The sequence below is a fragment of the Ananas comosus genome, linkage group 5 (genome assembly GCF_001540865.1).
Source record: "Ananas comosus cultivar F153 linkage group 5, ASM154086v1, whole genome shotgun sequence".
Taxonomy (NCBI): Eukaryota; Viridiplantae; Streptophyta; class Magnoliopsida; order Poales; family Bromeliaceae; genus Ananas; species Ananas comosus.
The window spans coordinates 14,086,523-14,107,615 of record NC_033625.1 but is presented as its reverse complement, the minus strand read 5'-3'; the positions used below and the strand labels follow the sequence as shown (position 1 = coordinate 14,107,615).

Here is a 21,093-nt window from a genome sequence, read left to right as displayed (position 1 = left end):
AACTTTAAAAATATACATATACATACCCCTTCAAAATTTAAAATATCATTCATGCCCCTCTAAATATATAAATCTTCGACAAAAGCCGCTCTAAAACCACAAACCCTGTTCTCCTTTATGTCCATAAGAACACTATTAATAATATTTGTGAGATTACAACCCTTTTAGAAGGATGATGAAGAAATTAACAATTAATTTTTAAAACAATGATAAATATACATCCCCTTTAGTGTGCATATCTTATATCCCACTCATACTAAAAAAAGGGTGTGATAAGAGAAAATATTCTTATCCTAAAAGTGAGTGATGTGTACAATGTAAGTACATTCCAAAAAANAGTACCCTGTGGTTTAAAGTGTATCAAGTTAGTACCCTGTGGTTTCGCACTTTCTCACTTTAGTACCCTGTGGTTTAAAGTGTATCAAGTTAGCACTTTGTGGTTTTATTTTTCTATCAAATTAGTATCCTGTAGTTTTATTTTTGTATCAAGTTAGTATCCTGTGGTTTTATTTTTCTCTTAATGAAATATTAAACCACAGGGTACTAAAGTGAGAAAGTGCGAAACCACAGGGTACTAACTTGATACACTTTAAACCACTGGGTACTAAAGTGAGAAAATGCGAAACCACTCGGTACAAACTTGATACACTTTAAACCACATGGTACTAAAGCGAGAAAGAGTGAAACCACAAGGGGCGTATTTGAAGTTTTTTTTTTTCATAAAAATGTACATACATGTAAATAGCCAATTCTCCAAGGGTATATATGTAATTTTACCCAAACATGAGGCTATAAAAGCCCTCACCCTCCACATCTCCCACAACTCATATTTTACCATCCCCCCTCTCTCTCTCTCTCTCTCTCTCCCTCTCTCTCTCTCTCTCTCTCTCTCTCTCTCTCTCTACAGCAATGTGCTACGTGGGGAAGGCGACGAAGATCTTCTTCTTCGTGGTGATCCTGTTGGTGGTGGTGGGTCTCGTCGTGGGCTTCGGGCTTCTCCNCCCACATCTCTAGCCTCCGCGCCGGCCGCTAAGCCTGCCACCCCCCCGACCGCCGCCGCCTCCCGAACTGCAGCGTCGGCAACAACTGCACGAACCGCGGCATCTGGTATATATGTATATCTATCTATGATCATCATGCATGCATGGCACCATCACATTCACATTCACACCATCACATGCATGGCACCACGACGCTCACAAGCACTAATAATAATAACTGAACTCAGTAAATTAAGTAAGCATTTATTACATTTCGGGCCGATGGTTCGAGACCGACCACATGCTCAGAAACAAGAATTGTACTGCGGCGTATAAAATATGAAAACATCATTTTCTGATGACTTAAGTGCATAGTTAATTATACTTTATATGTGTTTATAATTAATTGATTAATTAATTAATTTAATTAATTGGGGTGTGTGTGTATGCATTTGTTGCAGATTATGACTGATCCAGATGCACCCAGCCCTAGTGAGCCAACTATGAGGGAGTGGATTCACTGGTAAATTCTAGAACTTTTTTTTTTATATAAATTAGTTATTTTTTATGTATTTTTTTTTACTTTAATTTTTGTTTTCTCTAGTTTGTAATTTGTTTACAATTTTTCTTACACTCTCTACTCTTTTTTCTTCTTTTTTTTTTTTGTTCATGATTGGATTAGGATGGTGGTTAACATACCAGGTGGAAAAGATCCTTCTCAAGGTAAGTAATTTATTAAAAATGTTTATTTATTAATTATTTAATGAAGTAACTAACAATGATAATATATAAAATAAAGTGTAAACTCCTATACATAAAACAAAATTAATCACAAGTGTTTATTTATATGTGTGAATATATAACTTGTGTCACATTATTAATTTTTCCAATAAATTCCCTTGGTAGGGACCATATTTTATTCTCCATTAATTTGATGAGTTCATTTTATCAACAAGAGCACAAATTAATTGGATGTGAAAAAATAACTACTATTTTTGTTTTTGAATATTACTCTTTTTCTTGGGAAACTAAAGTTGTAATGATTAGTATTAAATCATTAATTACCATTTGAGCATTAGAATATTTTAAAAACTTATTAATCTTTGTTTATTAATCTGATACAGCGACTTGTAAGTAAAATATTTTTGTTTTAAAGTAAGTATTACGTGGTGGATCATGAGTTAGATAAAGTTTAGATAATTGCGAAACATGTTTTTTTTTGGTTTTTTTTTTTCCTATATAATAATGATTTTGATTAGTTTATTAATTAAGTAATTAACAAATGAATAATATGTAAATACGAGATCATTAATTAATTATTTGTTAGGGGGGATCCTGAGGGACCCTGAAGAGCCACTGCACCCTCTCTCTCTCTCTCTCTCTCTCTCTCTCTAGAATCCGAGTTGGACTTTCCCACGTGTCAGTGCATGTCTCCCACACGTGTCAACACAATCCTTGGCCACCACAAGTGTCACTCGCACGTGCCTACACATGTATGTTCCCAATAAGCGCCCCAGATGTTGCCACGTGTTGCTCTAATTTTCTTTTAGGTTAAATAAATTATATTATTATATAAAAGCCACCTTGTATTACTTTAGCCCTTGTCTCGATTACCCTCCACTATAATAATAATAATAATAATAAAAAATATACAAAATTTATCTGAGCTGTAGGTTATTTTGAAAAATATTTAATTTTTTTTAAATTTTGATTTTACTATCTAACTTTTTAAATTTATTTGATTTGATTTGATTCAGTTAACGATACTTTGACTTCAAAATTTGCATACGTCGTTTATTTTTACAGGTCTATTTAGTATGCTACACTCAATTAACGCTACTATGCATTCATTAAATTAAATAATTAGCTTAAATTTTAAGGTCAAAGAGTCGTTGACTTATTCAAATCAAACAAATTGAAAAGATTGGGTAGTAAAATTAAAATATTAAAAGGTTGGGTGGTGATTTAAAAATAATTCATAGTTTTAATAAGTTTTGTGTATTTTTACCTAAAAAATTGCATCAATTTATTCTCGGCTCGTGTACTCTGTCATTATTTCAAATAGGTCCAGCTATTTGGGATAATCGTTGAATTTAGTTATAAAACTTTATAAAAATAAATTTACAGATAAAATTATCAATAAGTAGTGCAATAGAATCATATAATTTGAATAAGTTGCTCAATAAATTATTAATTTTGATAGCATAAGCATAATAGGATACCTCTCCTTTATCTTTTTTTTTGGATCTATATAATTTTCAAAATTTTAAATTCTAAAAGTTAATTTTTATATTGTAAAACTAAATTTTGGCATCAAATAGATATTTCTAGATTGTTGGCATGTATCTTTTTATTATTTATTGATTATTTGGCTAAAATTAGTCAGTTTGAATTGTTAAAATTCCAATTTAGGTGGTGAATTACAAAATTTTGAAATTTAAAATTTCAAAAGTTTTGATGGGTACGTACAATTAAAGAAGGAAAAGTTCATATGATTTGGTGCATGTATCGAGTTTTTATTGCTTAGACCAAGCGCATAGGGATGTCAATGGGTTAGATTTGGGGCGGGTTCTAAAAAATCCGAACCTGAACCCGAACCCGACCACTAAATTCGAAACCAAATCAAAACCTGGATCCTACGGATTAGAAATTTCATATCCAAATTCGAACTCAATCAAAATTTTGAAATCCGAATCCGAGCCCAAAACAATTACTTCTCTTTACTATATTACAAAACATATCATATTAAATGTAAATTTTTAAAATACAAATTCAGATATAACATCAAACATATGTATAATTATGTGTGTGTGTGTAATGTAAAATCAATCGGGTCGGGTACAAACAAAATCCATATCCGAATCTAAATCTATTGGGTTATCGTTTTTTATATCCGTATATCCGTTTAACATCGAATGAATATGCTTCGTTCGGGTTCGGGTTCAGATTCAAATAAAATTTTGTGTATCTTTACCCATTGATATCCCTATAATTGTATCGTAGGAGAGGTTTCTCTATTGTAATACTCTGCATCATCCAATCAAAATACCACCGTATTTGGTACAATAATAAATATTTAAATATAAAATTATCATATTATTCTCGATTAAACTCTCTATCATTCTCCGTAGCACACTATAATGGACTATGTTTTTTCTTTTTTTTTTTTTAAGGTAGACAATTATGGTGTATATGAAATATCAAAAGGCTATTCTATGGCAATCTAAACTTTTAGGACAACTAGTTGTTTATTATATATTAAATTAAATTAGGAGATCTCCTCAGTTCAGACAATTTTAGGGCACGATTATAAAGATCAAAAAGTCTCGAGCTGAGACATCAGAAAAAAGTGTTGGGTACAAAACGTTAACCGCTCGGGTTTGTAAAATGATCGACTGTTTAACAAATTATTAAAATTCACGCTAAACAATATTAAGATTCATAAATTAGTAATTTTTATTCCGCAACACTATATGTGTACATTTCAAAAAAAAGAAAAAGAAAAAAGGAATCTTATACCTCTTTCATCCAAGGGCTGATATTGAGCTATTATTTTATCCATTTTTTTATTAATTTTAAAATCTAAAAAAATTTGCGCAATTTAGGATGAAGATGTGTAAGATTCCTTTTTTCTTTTTCTTTTTTTTGAAATGTACACATATAGTGTTGCGGAATAAAAATTACTAATTTATGAATCTTAATATTGTTTAGCGTGAATTTTAATAATTTGTTAAACAGTCGATCATTTTACAAACCCGAGCGGTTAACGTTTTGTACCCAACACTTTTTTCTGATGTCTCAGCTCGAGACTTTTTGATCTTTATAATCGTGCCCTAAAATTGTCTGAACTGAGGAGATCTCCTAATTTAATTTAATATATAATAAACAACTAGTTGTCCTAAAAGTTTAGATTGCCATAGAATAGCCTTTTGATATTTCATATACACCATAATTGTCCACGTTAAAAAAAAAAAAAGAAAAAACATAGTCCATTATAGTGTGCTACGGAGAATGATAGAGAGTTTAATCGAGAATAATATGATAATTTTATATTTAAATATTTATTATTGTACCAAATACGGTGGTATTTTGATTGGATGATGCAGAGTATTACAATAGAGAAACCTCTCCTACGATACAATTATAGGGATATCAATGGGTAAAGATACACAAAATTTTATTTGAATCTGAACCCGAACCCGAACGAAGCATATTCATTCGATGTTAAACGGATATACGGATATAAAAAACGATAACCCAATAGATTTAGATTCGGATATGGATTTTGTTTGTACCCGACCCGATTGATTTTACATTACACACACACACATAATTATACATATGTTTGATGTTATATCTGAATTTGTATTTTAAAAATTTACATTTAATATGATATGTTTTGTAATATAGTAAAGAGAAGTAATTGTTTTGGGCTCGGATTCGGATTTCAAAATTTTGATTGAGTTCGAATTTGGATATGAAATTTCTAATCCGTAGGATCCAGGTTTTGATTTGGTTTCGAATTTAGTGGTCGGGTTCGGGTTCAGGTTCGGATTTTTTAGAACCCGCCCCAAATCTAACCCATTGACATCCCTATGCGCTTGGTCTAAGCAATAAAAACTCGATACATGCACCAAATCATATGAACTTTTCCTTCTTTAATTGTACGTACCCATCAAAACTTTTGAAATTTTAAATTTCAAAATTTTGTAATTCACCACCTAAATTGGAATTTTAACAATTCAAACTGACTAATTTTAGCCAAATAATCAATAAATAATAAAAAGATACATGCCAACAATCTAGAAATATCTATTTGATGCCAAAATTTAGTTTTACAATATAAAAATTAACTTTTAGAATTTAAAATTTTGAAAATTATATAGATCCAAAAAAAAAGATAAAGGAGAGGTATCCTATTATGCTTATGCTATCAAAATTAATAATTTATTGAGCAACTTATTCAAATTATATGATTCTATTNCACATGTATAAAAACTTACAATTGCAACTTTTCGGGTGCGGCGACGACGGCGGCGGCAGGGCAGGAGGTGGTGGAGTACATGGGACCGCAGCCGCCGGTGGGCATCCACCGATACGTGCTAGTGCTTTTCGAGCAGAAATCGCAACTGGCGAGCGTGGCGTCCCCCGCCGCCCGCCCCAACTTCAACACGCGTGTCTTCGCCGCGCAGCACGACCTCGGCCTCCCCGTCGCCGCCGTCTACTTCAATTCCCAGAAGGAGCCGATGTCCGCCCGCCGCCGCCGCCGCTGAAAAACATATATATATGTGTGCAGCAGTTGTTGCAGAATGTGTCACTTGTTTGGCTCCCACAAAACTTAGTAGTATTCTCTTCATATCTGGTGTTTGTGTTATGCTTTTTGCATGCCTTCTCTCTCTCTCTCTCTCTCTCTCTCTCTCTCTCTCTAAACTTGGGTTGGTTGTTGAAACTTTTTTCATTCCATAAGATGATGGTTTGGTGGTTCCTTGGTTTGTGTTTAATATGTGTGATATGATCAACAAATAGTGTTGCTATTCTATTTTTTTTGTTTACTTTTGTTTTTTTTTTTGCACAATACTTTGTTTACTTACTAGGTAGTTTTTTTTTTTTGACTAAATTATAGAAATTTTTTTCATAAATAGTTATTCTTTTTACTTTTTCTTGTTGACTTTTAAAAATTTATATTTTGTCCTTTTAAAATTTCAGAAATACTTTTAGGGGCCACGGTGTTAATGGAGACGGCAAAATGAACAAATTGCTCATACTTTTTTTATAAGAAAAAAATAATTTTTTAATATATTTTGGCCAATTTGCATAAAAAATCTATAAATTTTGAGCTTTTGCAAAATTGGGCCGTCTTTTTTGATTTTGCAGATTCGGTCTGAATTTTCAGCAAATTGATCAAAATACGCTTATTACTTTTTCTCTTTCCTCTTTCTCTCTCTCTCTCTTTTTTTTTCTCTCGTTCATTCTTTTTTCTCTCGTCGAAGAAAGCAGCGGAGGCNTTCTCTCGTTCTTTTTTTTTCGCCGAAAAAAAAGCGAAGGCAGAGGCGGAAGCCTCTCACCCTCATGGTCTCGCCCTCGCCCTCGCCCACGCATCCCCCACCTTCCTCGCCTCCGATCCCGCCGAGGCCGCGCCGCGACATTTTTTTTTCTTTTTTCTTTTCTTTTCTTTCCTTCTCCGACTCTCCTCCACCATCTCCGATGACGACCTCTCTCTCGCCCTTTCCCGCCCTTCTCGTCCTCTCCCTCTCCCTCCTCCTCTGCCGCCTCCGACGACGATGCATCTTCGCCGACACTGACACTGTGAAGAGCGTTGCGGCGCTGTAGCCTCGGAGCGAGGGGTTCTTAGCGGCGGTGTCGCCGGCGCTGTGGTCGTTGGCAGAGAGGGGTGACAAAAAAAAAACTATAGAAGAAGCAAGAAAAAAAAAAGATAAAAAATTATAGAAAAAAAATGAAAATGAAATTGCACCGTTAAATTAAAATTGCACTGTTTTAAAATAACGTTGTACTATTATGGACATAAATTACACTACTTAAGATGTAAACTGCAGCTTTAAGATGAAAATTACACTCTTTAAACAAAAATTATACTTTTTGAGACATATTTACACTATTTCTTTCCTTATTGCACTCTTTCAGATATAAACTGCATCCATTAAGATGAAAGTTACACTCTATAAACGAAAATTGCACTCTTTGAGAGATATTTACACTATTTCTCCTCTTCTTGCACATTTTGAGATGTAAACTGCATGCATCTCTTTAAAAAATATTTATACTTTCTCCTTTTGTTGCACTGTTTCTACTCTTGTTGCACTATTTCTTCTCTTATTACACTATTTTTTCTCTTAAACTGCACACTTTAAAAAAAAAATTAGTGTAACAATAGGAGAAATAGTACAACAAGAGGAGAAATAGTACAACAAAAGGAGAAACAATACAACTAGAGGAAAAACAGTATAAATATCTCTTAAAGGGGTGCAGTTTACATCTCTTAAAGAGTATAGCAAGAGAAAAAATAGTGTAAATATCTCTCAAAGGGTGCAACTTTCGTTTAAAGAATGTAATTTTCATCTTAATGGATGCAATTTATACCTGAAAGAGTGCAATAAGAGAAGAAACAGTGTAAATAACTCCCAAAGAGTGTAAATTTCTTTTAAAGAGTATAATTTTCATCTTAAAGCTGCAGTTTACATTTTACGTAATGAACTTATATTCATAATAGTGCAACATTTTTTTAAAATGGTGCAATTTTATTTTAACGGTGTAATTTCATCTTCATCTTTCTTTTTCTATAATTGTTTATCTTTATTTTTTTTTCTTGCTTCTTTTATTATTTTTTTTGGTCACCCCTCTCTGCCAACGGACACGGCGCCAGCGACGACGCTGCTAAGGACCCCCCGCTCCGAGGCTGCAGCGCCGCAACGACCTCCACGGTGTCGACGTCGGCGAAGATGCGTCGTCGTCGGAGGCGGCAGAGGAGAAAGGAGAGGGAGAGAACGAGAAGGGCGGGAAAGAACGAGAGAGGTGTCGTCGTCGGAAACGATGGAGGAGAGTCGGAGAGGAAAAAAAAAAAAAAAAGTCGCAGCGCGGCCTCGGCGGGGTAGGAGGCGAGGAAGGTGGGGGTGCGCGGGCGCGGGCGAGAGCGAGGGCGAGAGCATGAGGGTGAGAGGCGAGGCGGGCCGTTTCCGTTTCCGCCTCTGCCTCCGCTGCCTCTTCGGCGAGAGAAAAAAAAAAGAACGAGAGAAAAAAAAAGAGGAGAGAGAAAGAGGAAAGAGAAAAAGTAATAAGGGTATTTTGGTTAGTTTGCTGAAAATACGGCCCGAATCTGCAAAATCGGAAAAGGTGACCCACTTTTGCAAAAGCCCAAAACTAGTAAATTTTTTATGCAAATTGGCCATATATTTTTGTCATTTTGAAGAGTGTTTTCGGTCTGAATTATAAGAAATGGACGGACTAGTAGTAAAACCCTAATAGAGAAAAAGGAGGCTAAATGCAATAACTTGAAATATTGAAGGCGTGAAATATAAATTTTTAGAAGTTAGAGAGAAAAGTTAAAAGAGGGGTATTTATAAGAAGGTTTTTTTGTTATTTAGCCCAATTTTTTTAGTTTATTCCTTACATTTACATAATAGTGTACTACTAAGATTATTTTTGGCCTATTATAATTATCATTCTCTTTACAACTTCATTTTTTTTTTTTCTCCAATTGTATCAATAATACAATGAAGATTCTCTATGCCAGTATGCTTGTTAAATATTATAAAATGTTTATGTGAATATAGAATTACTTATGTGAATATTATTTTCCACATTCAGTGCGCACACTTGATAAAAGTTCGAATCCTAATTATTTTATATTTTTCTAGCTGGATAACTAAATGTATAGAATGTTATTTTTCTCTTTTAGAATTAAAAAAAAAAAAGGACATCAAAGTAGTCAACGCAATAATTAACAAACCCCAAAAGCCAAATATTATTTAAGCCACAATTTAGTTAATTTAAGCAATGTATGTTTTTTAATAAAAAGGGGCTAAATTACACTTTTTATCCTCAAACTATGAGGTGCGTGACACTTTGGTCTCAAACTTAAATTTACTATGATTTATGACTTGACACTTTGGTCTCAAACTTTAATTTACTATGATTTATGACTTGAACTTAACTGTCGAGTTTCACAATTTAATTTATTTGAATAAATATTAATATATTGGTAATATTAAAGTGATAGTGATGTATCATTATTATGATTGATGACGCGACAATAGTTAAAAAATATTACATCACTTTATCAGTAATATCTAATCAAGTAAATTAAGCTGTAGAACCTAATTGTTCTAATAATTTACAAAAATTAAGTCTGAAATTACAACTTTCTCATAGTTTGAGGACTAAAAGTGTGTAATTTCGCCAAAAATAAAAAAAAAAAAAGACCAAAACCACTAATCACTTGATGCATGATAATGTACCAAAAAGCTATTAAACATTTTCCTTTTTCTTTTTTCTTTTTTCTTTTTTTTTTTTTCCTTTGTACAAAAGCACCTTAATCATAAAGTGCTTACAAAATGAGCACTTCTCCAGTTGCAGTGCACTTCCATTTGTTACAACACTGGGACCAAATCTTAATGAGAACCCCTCCAAAATTTCCAAAATTAAAACCTAATCCCCAGCTTCAGAAAATTAGAAAAAAAAAAAAAAAAGAGGAGAAAAAAAACCACCCCAGTAGCATTGTTTTACTCTCACATACTATAACAATTTTGGTTCTTCATTTGCTACAAAATTCAGTCTCCTAATATACACAAAGGTTGTCGCATGCTCAGCTCGGCTTTTAGCTTCGGATAGAGCTCGAGATCGTGGCTCCTCGCCAAAACTTCCTGCGAATTCGCAAAATAAAAGGGTTATCAATCAAAATATGATGCATTAAACCAAGTTTCGTCGTAAAATGGGTTAAAAGAAACACAAAGAGAGAGCATTAATTTCAAAAATTCTGGTCCTCGAAGTTTGATTTCAAAGTTTCAAATTTGATTCTGTTGACATTTGCACTTTTTCGGACAGCAAACTAAAAAGGACTTAATTGTTATGCAGAACAAACTTCAAGGACTAAATATTAAAAAAGACAACATAAAATTGTACAGAACTTACCTTCCAAAATTTATTTGATTTAAATTAGTCAACGACATTTTGACTTCAAAATTTAAGCTAATTGCTTTACTTTAACAAAATATAATAAATAAATCTCTAAAAATAAACGACGCATTTGAATTTTAAAGTTAAAATGTCGTTGATTGGCTCAAATCCAATAAATTGAAAGATTTGATAGTAATAAGGGTAGCTGATTCGAAATGGCTTATATAGTTCAGGTAAGTTTTGTACGTTTTCACTAAAGAATTAAAATTAATGAATACGAAGAAAGTTAAATTTAAGGTGATGGTTTTACCAGTGCAGCAAGTTGAGCTTCTTGAAGAATATTCCCATCAATCTCGAGCCGAGCAATCGGAAACTCCGGCAAATGCCCAGACTGCTTCTTGCCTAGCAGGTTCCCGGGCCCGCGAAGAAGAAGATCCGCATTCGCCAAATAAAACCCGTCGCACGACTTCTCCAGCACCTTCAACCGCGCCACCGACCCCGACATGGACGACAAGAACACGCACCGTGACTTCCGCTCCCCTCGCCCCACTCTCCCCCTAAGCTGGTGCAGCTGCGCGATTCCGAACCTCTCGGCATTCACCACGACCATCATCGACGCGTCGGGGATGTCGACGCCGATCTCGATGACTTGGGTCGCGAGGAGGATGCGGGTTCCGCCCGATTTGAAGTCCCTCAGCGCGTTCTCTTTCTCCTCGCCGGACATTCGCCCGTGGAGTAGCCCGCATTTGTAATCTTCGAACTTTCCCGATATGCTGGAGAAATCGGCGGTAGCGGCACGGAGCTGGGGCAGCTGCTCGGATTCTTGTATGATTGGGTACACAAGATAGACTTTTCCGCCGGATATTAACTCTTCTCTCATCATCTACATGCGAATCGCGATAATTAACAACAACAATGATTAAAAAAAGTTATTATTAACAATAAATCTATGCAACTACACCAACTTAATGAAGGTACAAAGAACTTTAAATAGCGCATAAGAAATCGACAAAAGTAAATCCAAACGCTTTTTACTCAATTCTAACGAACTCGATTTAGATCGAAAAATATGGAAAAATAATCTAATACAGGAGTAACATGTCAAACTTTGTGTAGGCATTCATTATATGTCTATTTCAAGTTTGTGTGCTATCATTTTACATGTTTAAGAATATTATCATATGAGGGTCGGATGTCGTAAACTAAAAAACAGATGATGCTTTTTTAGGGGTCAGATGCCATAGACCTAACAAAACAAAATATTCTCTATTTCATAAGCTATTAACTTCCTAAAGAACAAATTTTCCCACAAAACATCACCGGTAGCAAGGATTTAAGTACCATGGCATGGGGTCATGCCGAAAACACGGTACAAAACGGCGTGTGCCGTGCCGTACTGATGCGTGTCGACACACAACTTGCTAATTTTTTAAAAAAAGAGGATTTTGAGATATGTCATCGGCATGAGCGTCGTATCGTCTCGATAAATTGTCAGCATAATACAATACGGTGGGCACAGCCCGTGCCGATGGGCACTTAAATCCTTGACCAGTAATCATGCTCGATTACAAATTTACTAAAATATTTGATGACGTCGGAAAGGTAGCAGGCTCAAAAACAGAGAAACACTGAATAGGCTCAAAAATAAGCTGCATAACCGTGAATTTTGAATAAATTTGTCACTTAAAAAGAAACCAAATGCTGAGATCAATATCATCAGTATCACCTGGTAGACTTTCTCGAAACCAATTTCATTTCCTTCAAGAGCTGAAGTCTCTATAGGCTTCCTTCCTGGAGGCAAATCCGTAATCTGTCACAAAAGAAGATTAAGCAAAGAGATCATATTTAGAGCATAAGAGGACAGTGATCAATATCAGGAATAGAGCAAGATCCAACTTGTTAAACGCCGCAAGAAAACGAGAACTGTAAAATGCTGCGGCAAGAACATATAACTAAATAGTATATGAATCTATAAAACATCTCATATACCTGAGTAAGAGACATATCGCCATATAAAGCCAAAGCTAACGTCCTCGGAATCGGAGTAGCTGAGATAGCGAGAATATGAGGTGCCATGTGCGCCTTTTCTTTAGAAATCTCTTCTAGATTTGTACAATCATTTTTCCAGCATGACGGAGAAGAATATAGCTGCAAAATTCAACGAGATGATCTTATATATCATGTTACAACTTGTGCATGTCGAGGATGGGACACATTATCCACAAAGTAACATAATGTAAATGCAAGGGGGGAAAAAGAATTAGTGTTAAAGCTATTCATGTAGACATCCATCATGAACAGGATATATATTAATCAAGTTTACACGTAGATCAAAATAGAAGTATAGAATTTTCCAAAAGAAAAAGCGGCAATAATGATCGGGCATACGAATTGTACGATTTGTACATTTTTCACAAAATCAAGGTATGGCCATGGACAGCAAACAGGAAACTACCTTACTGTTGAACCTTCCTCTCTGAATCACTCCGAAGCGGTGCTGTTCATCGATAACAGCAATACGTAAAGCTGAGTATTCGATTTTCTCGGATATTAGGCTGTGAGTTCCCACGACCATGTCTAGATCTCCTAACTGAAGGCCCTGTAAACCAACAAGAGATGATCAAAGAACCGAATTTGCGGGGTAAGTTGGTTTTCGGAAGACACTTTTGCACATAATAAGAATTCCAGATTCTGAAGGGAACATGAAGATTACGTGTACAGATAATTCAGGGGTATGCATGTAAATATCTCATGAAAGAAACACCAAAAAAATCATTCGTGAGGATGAACAGAAGATCATAAGAAGAAACTCATGCCTTGAGAATTATCCTCGACTCCCTTGAAGAGGTGGAGCCAGTTAACAAGGCAACGTTAGGTTTACCTTCGCCCCCCTCCATACCCTCCAACAAAGAATTTAAATGCTCGTAATGTTGGATGGCGAGTAGTTCGGTTGGAACCATGAAAGCAGCCTAAATCAAGCTTTGATAGTTAGCATCACATGGTACATAAGTATTAACTTTCACTTATACTGCCGAAGTAATGCAAAGAAAGGTGATGGGGAAATATAATTCAATAAGAGATAACACTCAAAAAAATTAAATCAAATTCCATCACTTTGCGGGAAACTTCTAGCGATTGAAAATTTTGTACCTACATATATTAAGCCCTCATCAAGCAGTGTGGTAGTTGTAAAGGTCAAAAAAATTCAGCGATGCAAAGTGCGAAGAATTGTTTAGCCCCCGAAGCAATGATGCCTTAGTCGAGCTATCTGAAGAAGCATCAACAACTTTCTACTAAATTCTCCCCCAAGAGCTCCCAACTCCGGCGGAAGTAAATGCCTCAAATTGGAGCTTCTGCCTTTGGATCTCAGAAGCATATGTTAGCTTCGTGCAACAGCAAAAGCTCCAGAATTTTGTTTACTAAATGCCAGACTACAGCTTATTGAAATATAGAAGTTGTTCCAGAGTCCAGGCCAAACAGGCACTAAATACCGAATTTTGCACATGTTACTAAAAGTACGATGTAACCTATGCAAAATAATGCATCTTATGCTTGCAAACCCAAGTAAATAGTAAAAATTATTGCTAATTACCTGAAATCCTGAGCCAATAACTTCCATACAAGCCAAGAAAGCAACGACAGTTTTCCCACAGCCAACATCACCCTACAAAAGAAAATTTTATGTACAAGGCGACCAATCGCAATCCATCAAAAAAGTCATTAAAGATCGCCAGAAGCAACAACTTCATGTAACACAATAAATAAAATTTAAAAAGCCATGCCAATACCTGCAAAAGTCTGTTCATAGGAACTGGCCTCTTGAGATCCCAAATAATCTCCGAAACCGCATTCAACTGACTAGGAGTCAGAGAATATGGAAGCGCCTTCAACAGCCTTTGGGTGAGGGGGGACCAATCCTCGACACACGCAGCATTTAGTTCGTGGAGTTTGTACTTGCCCAACAATTCTTCCTTTTCGATCCGTGTCCCAAGTGCTTCGAGCATTTGATATAGCCTTCCCAACTGGAACAAATAACCAATAACACCATAGTACGAGAATGATAAAAAATATTAAGGGCTTTTATGCGTATTCTTTCGAGCATTTAATATAGCCGTCGAGCACTATATTTTTCGGCACATGCAATTACAGCTAGAATTACCTGAAGGTAAAAGAAATCGTCAAATATCAGTCTTCTGCGAGCCAAATCAGCTTCTGCTAAATTATTCGGTCGATGAATTCCCGTGTATGCCTGAAATTAGCCACGAAAATATATCAAAAAATAGATATAAGCAGCAAGAAAGGTAAATTAAATACTAAATCTAATAATTAGAAGAAGCAAGGTGGCAACCATATTTCAAAATAGGATACGATGTAAAAAAGGGTTTAGTAAATTAAACTATGAAACAGAAGAAATAAGTATATAACCAGTTAGTAACATACATCAAAAAGGTTTAGCAAATTGAACTCCGCAAGAATCTCAGAAGGTATAGGATCTATGTCGGAATTCAAAATCTTCAAGGCTCTGCATATGGAAGTTAGAGTACAGCTTTGTAAATATAAGAAACCAAATCTTAGTTTTCACGAGGAAAAAGTGAACTGAAGCAATACATAAGCAAACAGGTTTTAGATATGTAATTCTTAAAACAAAATATTACAATGCTCTTACTAAGCTAAACTTACGAAGCACCATGAAAAGAATGAATTGAAATAAATGGGATAAAAAGAAAGGACGAAACTTCCCTACTGCAAAATGGTCCTTTAGAACTGCAAAGTTAACTAATACTGTAAAACAAAGAATAACAACAGGAAAGAAACTCAATCCAATAACAAATCAATTAGCCCAAACGTTTGAAAACTGCTTAACATAAACGACGATAAGAGAGAGGATTATCTAAATACATCAAGCGCAAGTTAACAGAAGGGAAAGTAAAGTATAATAATAACAACGTAAAAAAACGGATATCTCGAGCCAACTTTAACAAATAAACCATGTAGGGGCCTGCCAAGTCCAGAAAGCCCTAATCAACATGGATTGTTTTCTCAAATAATATTAAGGGTGCGTTTGGTTCATGTTATCGTTCTAAGATTCTCAGTAATCCAATAGGAATAAAATATATATATATATATATGACGGTATTTAGCTAAATGCACAAAGTAATTTGATTGGTAATGTTGGATTCATTTGGAAAGAAGATTCACCCCGAAGTAATAATATCATTTCTTTGGAAAAGAGTTGGTATCTTTATATTAATGAATTAGGATAATCATAAAATTCATAACTCGACCCACTCTTTTTCTCCCTCCCCACCTCGATCACCTACTTTTCCCTTTACTCTCTAATCTCATATCTCTCTCTACAACCTCATCCCTCTCTCTAAACCAAAACTCTCCTTTCCTCTCTTTAACCCCACCTCTATCTCATCTATTAACCTCGACTCTTATCACTCCCTCTATCTCTAATTATACTCTCTCTCTAACCTATGCTCTCTCTCTTCCCCCCTCTCTCTATTCACAACTCTCTACCTTTAACCTCAAATATCTCTCTCTCTCTCTCTAAACTAAGCTCTCCCAATTTAACCTAAAAACAAATTCCTCCTGATTGTTGAAAGGAAAAAGATGTTCACATTAATGCTAACATTACCTGAAATTAATTAACGAAATAAATACATCAATTATATATTCCAAGTAATCTCAAATACTATGACTATCCGAACCAAACAATGAAATGCAACATTTTAGTTATAGAATGAGTAGGAATCAAATCCTTAGCAATCCCTTTATTCCTGACAATCTTTCATAGCGCAAACCAAATGCACACTAACAGCAATAATAGTAATTGCAATAATAATGATAGCAGATAAAAATAACCTAGATATGACATCCCCAAGGAAGCTTTGTTTTAGTCCTGCTTTGGACGGGTATAGAGGATAGGGCCTTCTCTCTAGTTGTGCATGGTGCTCTTCCTCCTCTTCTAGCATGTCGATACTATACTCTCTCATTTCATAATGGCCTTTGCTACGCATTTTCTTAACCTGACAAGAAAGGTAAAATCACAGAGGTAAGAATTATTTTGCACTCAAAATTATTTTAGTTAAGATTATCTTATATAACGGCAGTGTATTATTATGAACATGATGGCATTATATGACCAAGTACAAGGACGTATATCTTTTTCATGAACAAGATGAGATCTTCAAGAACAGCACTTGTATTTCTTGCAACGAAAACAAACTTTTAGCCCTCGAAAATGGAGTTTCTCACAAAAAATGTCTTCGAGTCTAGGAGTCATCAAACTCATGGCCAAAGTTAGTTTTGTGTTAGAAGCTATTTAAAGAGGGGCCTTTCGATTTACGAGGTTATATAGAAAAAGGAATCAAGTTTTTAAAGATTATATATAAAACTGGAGAATCATTGAGTATATATGTAAATAGATATGCTTGCAAAAGTAACATATAATTATCTCGAAACTCGAAAGGGATTCAGAAAATGCTAAATACATTCCCACATAACAATCAGTAGAAAAATACAACAAAAAAATGAAGAAAACATCAGGAATTCGAAAATCACCAACCTTGCCACTAACATATACATGATCTCCCTCCTTATACTTTGACTCTATACTTCTAAGGAAAGGCTGATATGTAAAGCGAGAACCACGAAAGAACTTCTTTAGATGCAAATAAACCATCTTCTTTTCTTCGGCATCACAGTTATCACCCGTAACTTCAGAAGTTGATTCACAATTGAGAAGCTCACACGCCACAACTACCTCAAGGAACGCAAAAGAAGAGCTAGCCTTGATTCCCCTGAGGGAAAAAAAAAATAAAGGCATGAGAGAAAAATAGAGAGAGATACAGCAAAGGAGGCTAAATTTGCTCGCATGTTCCTATTTCAGAATTACTTACTTGGAAGATAAAATAGTTCCAACAAACATCAAATAGTGCCCATCATCTATTGGACCTTGAGCATTTTGCAGATCAGCATAGGTTCGAGGAAAATGGTGCAGCAATTTTCGCACCTACAGGGGAGTATGTTGTAGAATTAATTTTAATGTAACTAGAATAAATAAAAGGGTCTTGTGCATATCTATCCCTGCAAAATCATATATATCCCTATAAAATATCATATTTCAAAAATACCTCTTGAAGGTGCAGTCCTTAAATAGGCTTAATTTGGGGACATGGGTAGAAATTAAGTTTTCGAAAGGTATACAGGAAAATTTAGATTTTGCAGGGGCACAAACATAGATATCTCTAAATTAAACTCGTATCCTTCAAACTATCTTCAAAAATCTCACCGTGTGGAAACCGCTTTCTTCAAGCTGGCGACACTGCCTGCTAGTTGTGCCAGGTAAACATCGGATATTCTTGTCCAAAATCGGCGCATCTGATCCGCTAACTTCAGACGATGGCTTATGACTAACTATCTCTTTAGTAACCAATGCTTCTTGAGAGTGGTATGGGTTAATTGAAGAAACTTCTTCGCTCGACGAGAGAGTGTTTATACTTGTGAATGATGTCCGCAACCAATTCCATGCTTCAACAAGTTTGCCGGAATTAGGGAGCGAAAGCTTTTCACCGTGTTCGGTGGTTGGGAACTCATCATACAGCTCTATGAAAGATGAATCGCCCAGCTTGATACACGGGAAATTTGCGAAATTTAACGAGAAATCAAATTCATCATTTGCTATTAAATCTGACTCGGTTTCTTTTCGAATTCTCTCTTGCTCGATTAGATCTTGTATGTTACTGTAGCCCATTAGAACTGATACCTGCAAGAGCCCAATGAAACTAACTTAAGGATGCGAAAGGTAAAGGTACAAATTTCATTGATTTCACCACAGGAGTTAAAAACCTAAGGTTGTTAAATGTACCAAAAGATTAGAGAAACCATATAACATGGAGACAAATTTAGAATTTTCTCTACAAATAAATAAAAATAAATTTCATAGAGACAGTTCTTCATCTACCCTCATTACCCTGGTCAACCCATGGCACATGTTTTATCCATTACACGCGGAGAAAGGAAACGAACCAAACTATCATGTTCAAAAGAAATTGATCATAAAATTAGGAGCAAGGATTTAAGTGTCGTGGCACAGGGTCGTGCCGAAAACTTGCCGGCACGGTACGGCACAGTGCATGCCGAGCCGTGCCGATGCGTGCTGGTCAAAAAAATTCTTGTGTGCTGACACATAATAGTATGAAATATTTATTTTCTTTAGCAACAAAATATTCTAACTATTTTATTATGTCTTTTTATCACATATTCTGAATTTTATTGAGGAAATTACTAACTAATTTAAAGAATAGAGGGTTTTGAGCTGTGCCATTGGCACGGGGTTTGTATCGTGCCGGTATCTTGTTGGCACGGTACGGCACGGTGGATACGGCCCGTGCCGACGGGCACTTAAAACCTTGATTAGGAGGAAATGTGAGTAAATATACAATTTACAGATTGATGCTGTTTGATGACTCATGCCATGAATACAAGAGCTAAAGAAAAGTAGAAAACCAGGTAACAACCTTATTAAGAAATTTTGACCTCTCTGACATGCTTGCTGTGCCATACCCATTCACTTCTTCCAACAGCTTTTGAGCAGACAAGTGATCTGATCGAGAATACCATTTCGAAAGCTTTGAATGGAGAAAACTGCTAAACCTGCAAATGGCACCGACGGTATGAACAAAAGCTCAAACTCTTTGTGCAAAGTCACGAAATGTAATAAAAATGATGCTTGTTATCTGCATATTACCTCATTGTCCTACCAAATGTGTTCTGATATCCACTGGCGACTTCCAATGATATGGCACTCGCTAGACGACTCTCATTGAGACCATTTCGAGGAATGCATTTCAGCTGGAATCCAAAGAGTTTCAAGTTCAAATTAGGATTACGAGTACATTAAGCAATATGGTGAGCAAAATGGCAAAATATTAGTAATTTAGTTATCGAAACCCTATCAAACACCATCAAACTGTTACATAGAAAAGAAAGAACTTGTATTAGGCACAACTTCTTCTTTGTAGGAAGAACTTGTCGATGCAAGCTCTTTATAGTTAATGGTCACCATTCTATCAAAATGTAAGACCTTAAACCAACAACTACTTATAAACTTCTCTTTTACTCTTTTTCTTTCTTGCATATAGAAGACCTCAAGTTTCCATCAAGTTCTCTAACTGCCGTCGCGTGTGGCTGTTACATGACACGAAACAAAACCATGCCAAATCCCCCTTAAACTTAAACAAACTACAGATCGCCGCCCAAGCTTTAAACTTGGGATTGCCAGAACTTCCGAAACTTCAGCCAAGTTACAAATCACAATCGAAACTTTAAACATCAGAAACAATTGGAATACTTTAAAAAAATATTTTTCTTCTCTATCATGTAACAGTCGCGTGTTAATAGCAGGTAGATTTTCAAAAATTACTAAAGTTAGGTGACATAAACTGATTGTTCACGTGATAAATTTATACTTTTTAATCTTTAGGCGACGCTTACAATCGGGCAAAACTTTTGATGGCCTTAGAGCTTTTTCCCCACTAGCAAATCGCAAAATAGTCCAAAATCTTCAGGGTTCCAAATTTCATGAAAATTCGTTTTTTTGTTTTATTTTCCAGATTTTTAATCCGAAAAATGAAAATTATGAATAGGATGTTCCTCATGAAAATTTTTTATTCTTTTTTTTTTCCAAAAAATAGTTTTTTTATGATTTTATGAGGAACCAAACACTCCCTAAGGCATTGTCTAAGTACTTCTTACAAAGAAAGAAACCTATTATTATCCATACTAAGCCAAAACATCAAAGAGGAGAAAACATATAATACCACAAAAAACATCAAAGGACAAGAACAATACCCTGCAACATGCTTGTATTAATGACTCAGTGACAAACTGCGCCATTTGAGGGCGCAATCAATCACATCATACCTGCAAAAAAAAATTCTCAATAATTTCAGGGAAAAAATAAAAAGAAAGCACAAAACCACCTCGAAAAATTGCGGTTTTGCGATAAAAAAAACCCCTCAAAATCAATTTTTTTTGTTGCAAAATCCCCTTTTCGGGTGGTAATTTCAAAACCCAACGAGTGAAATCGTTGGAAAATGAGGAGAAAAGGAGAAGGGATCGAAGAGTACTTGAGATATTAGAGAGAGAATGGATTTGTGCTGCTCCCGCTTGAGAGAGAGAGAGAGGGAGAGAGAAAAAGTGGGGAGCGAGATATGTAGACTGTAGAGCAGCAGTTTTTTGCATTTAGACCCCTCAGATTTCTTATGTTTACAAATAGCTTCCTACAAAACTATAATTACAAGAATGGCCCTCTTTTTATCAACGCAAGTGCAATTGTGAGCAAAGATGACGAACCAAAAATTTTAAGTTGAACACGATAATTTATTTACTATATTATATATTATATCAATTGAATTAATGTGTTCTATTTTGTTTAGTCACGTAATCTTTTTAAATATATATTTTTTAAGTTGCT

General features: G+C 35.2%; 2 protein-coding genes across 2 annotated transcripts; one reads left to right on the top strand and one right to left on the bottom strand.

Annotated features, from left to right (window-relative positions):
- On the top strand, nt 910-6,495 carry LOC109710729 (protein MOTHER of FT and TFL1 homolog 1-like). Its single transcript, XM_020233468.1, has 4 exons — nt 910-969; nt 1,442-1,503; nt 1,663-1,703; nt 6,024-6,495. Exons 1-4 carry the CDS (start codon nt 910-912, stop codon nt 6,251-6,253), a joined length of 393 nt encoding a protein of 130 aa, XP_020089057.1. The 3' UTR covers nt 6,254-6,495.
- LOC109710522 (ATP-dependent DNA helicase homolog RECG, chloroplastic) lies at nt 9,950-20,818 on the bottom strand. Its single transcript, XM_020233175.1, has 18 exons — nt 20,747-20,818; nt 20,469-20,540; nt 19,366-19,469; nt 19,136-19,271; nt 17,908-18,381; nt 17,516-17,628; nt 17,182-17,416; nt 16,479-16,642; nt 15,051-15,132; nt 14,770-14,859; nt 14,399-14,632; nt 14,203-14,274; nt 13,427-13,579; nt 13,066-13,209; nt 12,600-12,758; nt 12,337-12,420; nt 10,921-11,493; nt 9,950-10,357 (listed from the first exon to the last, which is right to left on the bottom strand). The coding sequence occupies exons 2-18, from the start codon at nt 20,511-20,513 to the stop codon at nt 10,265-10,267; spliced, it is 2,955 nt and encodes a 984-aa protein (XP_020088764.1). The 5' UTR covers nt 20,514-20,540; nt 20,747-20,818; the 3' UTR covers nt 9,950-10,264.

What these genes read in the sequence shown, in the direction of transcription:
- LOC109710522 (XM_020233175.1), bottom strand. Translation starts at nt 20,513, where the DNA reads ATGGCGCAGTTTGTCACTGAGTCATTAATACAAGCATGTTGCAGG. An exon ending in ACATTTGGTAGGACAATGAG is followed by an intron (nt 19,272 to 19,365) that starts GTAATATGCAGA and finishes TGCCATTTGCAG; the next exon opens with GTTTAGCAGTTTTCTCCATT. An exon ending in GTTTCGAGAAAGTCTACCAG is followed by an intron (nt 11,494 to 12,336) that starts GTGATACTGATG and finishes ATTCGCATGTAG; the next exon opens with ATGATGAGAGAAGAGTTAAT.
- LOC109710729 (XM_020233468.1), top strand. Translation starts at nt 910, where the DNA reads ATGTGCTACGTGGGGAAGGCGACGAAGATCTTCTTCTTCGTGGTGATC. An exon ending in TGGTGATCCTGTTGGTGGTG is followed by an intron (nt 970 to 1,441) that starts GTGGGTCTCGTC and finishes CATTTGTTGCAG; the next exon opens with ATTATGACTGATCCAGATGC. An exon ending in ATGAGGGAGTGGATTCACTG is followed by an intron (nt 1,504 to 1,662) that starts GTAAATTCTAGA and finishes TGATTGGATTAG; the next exon opens with GATGGTGGTTAACATACCAG.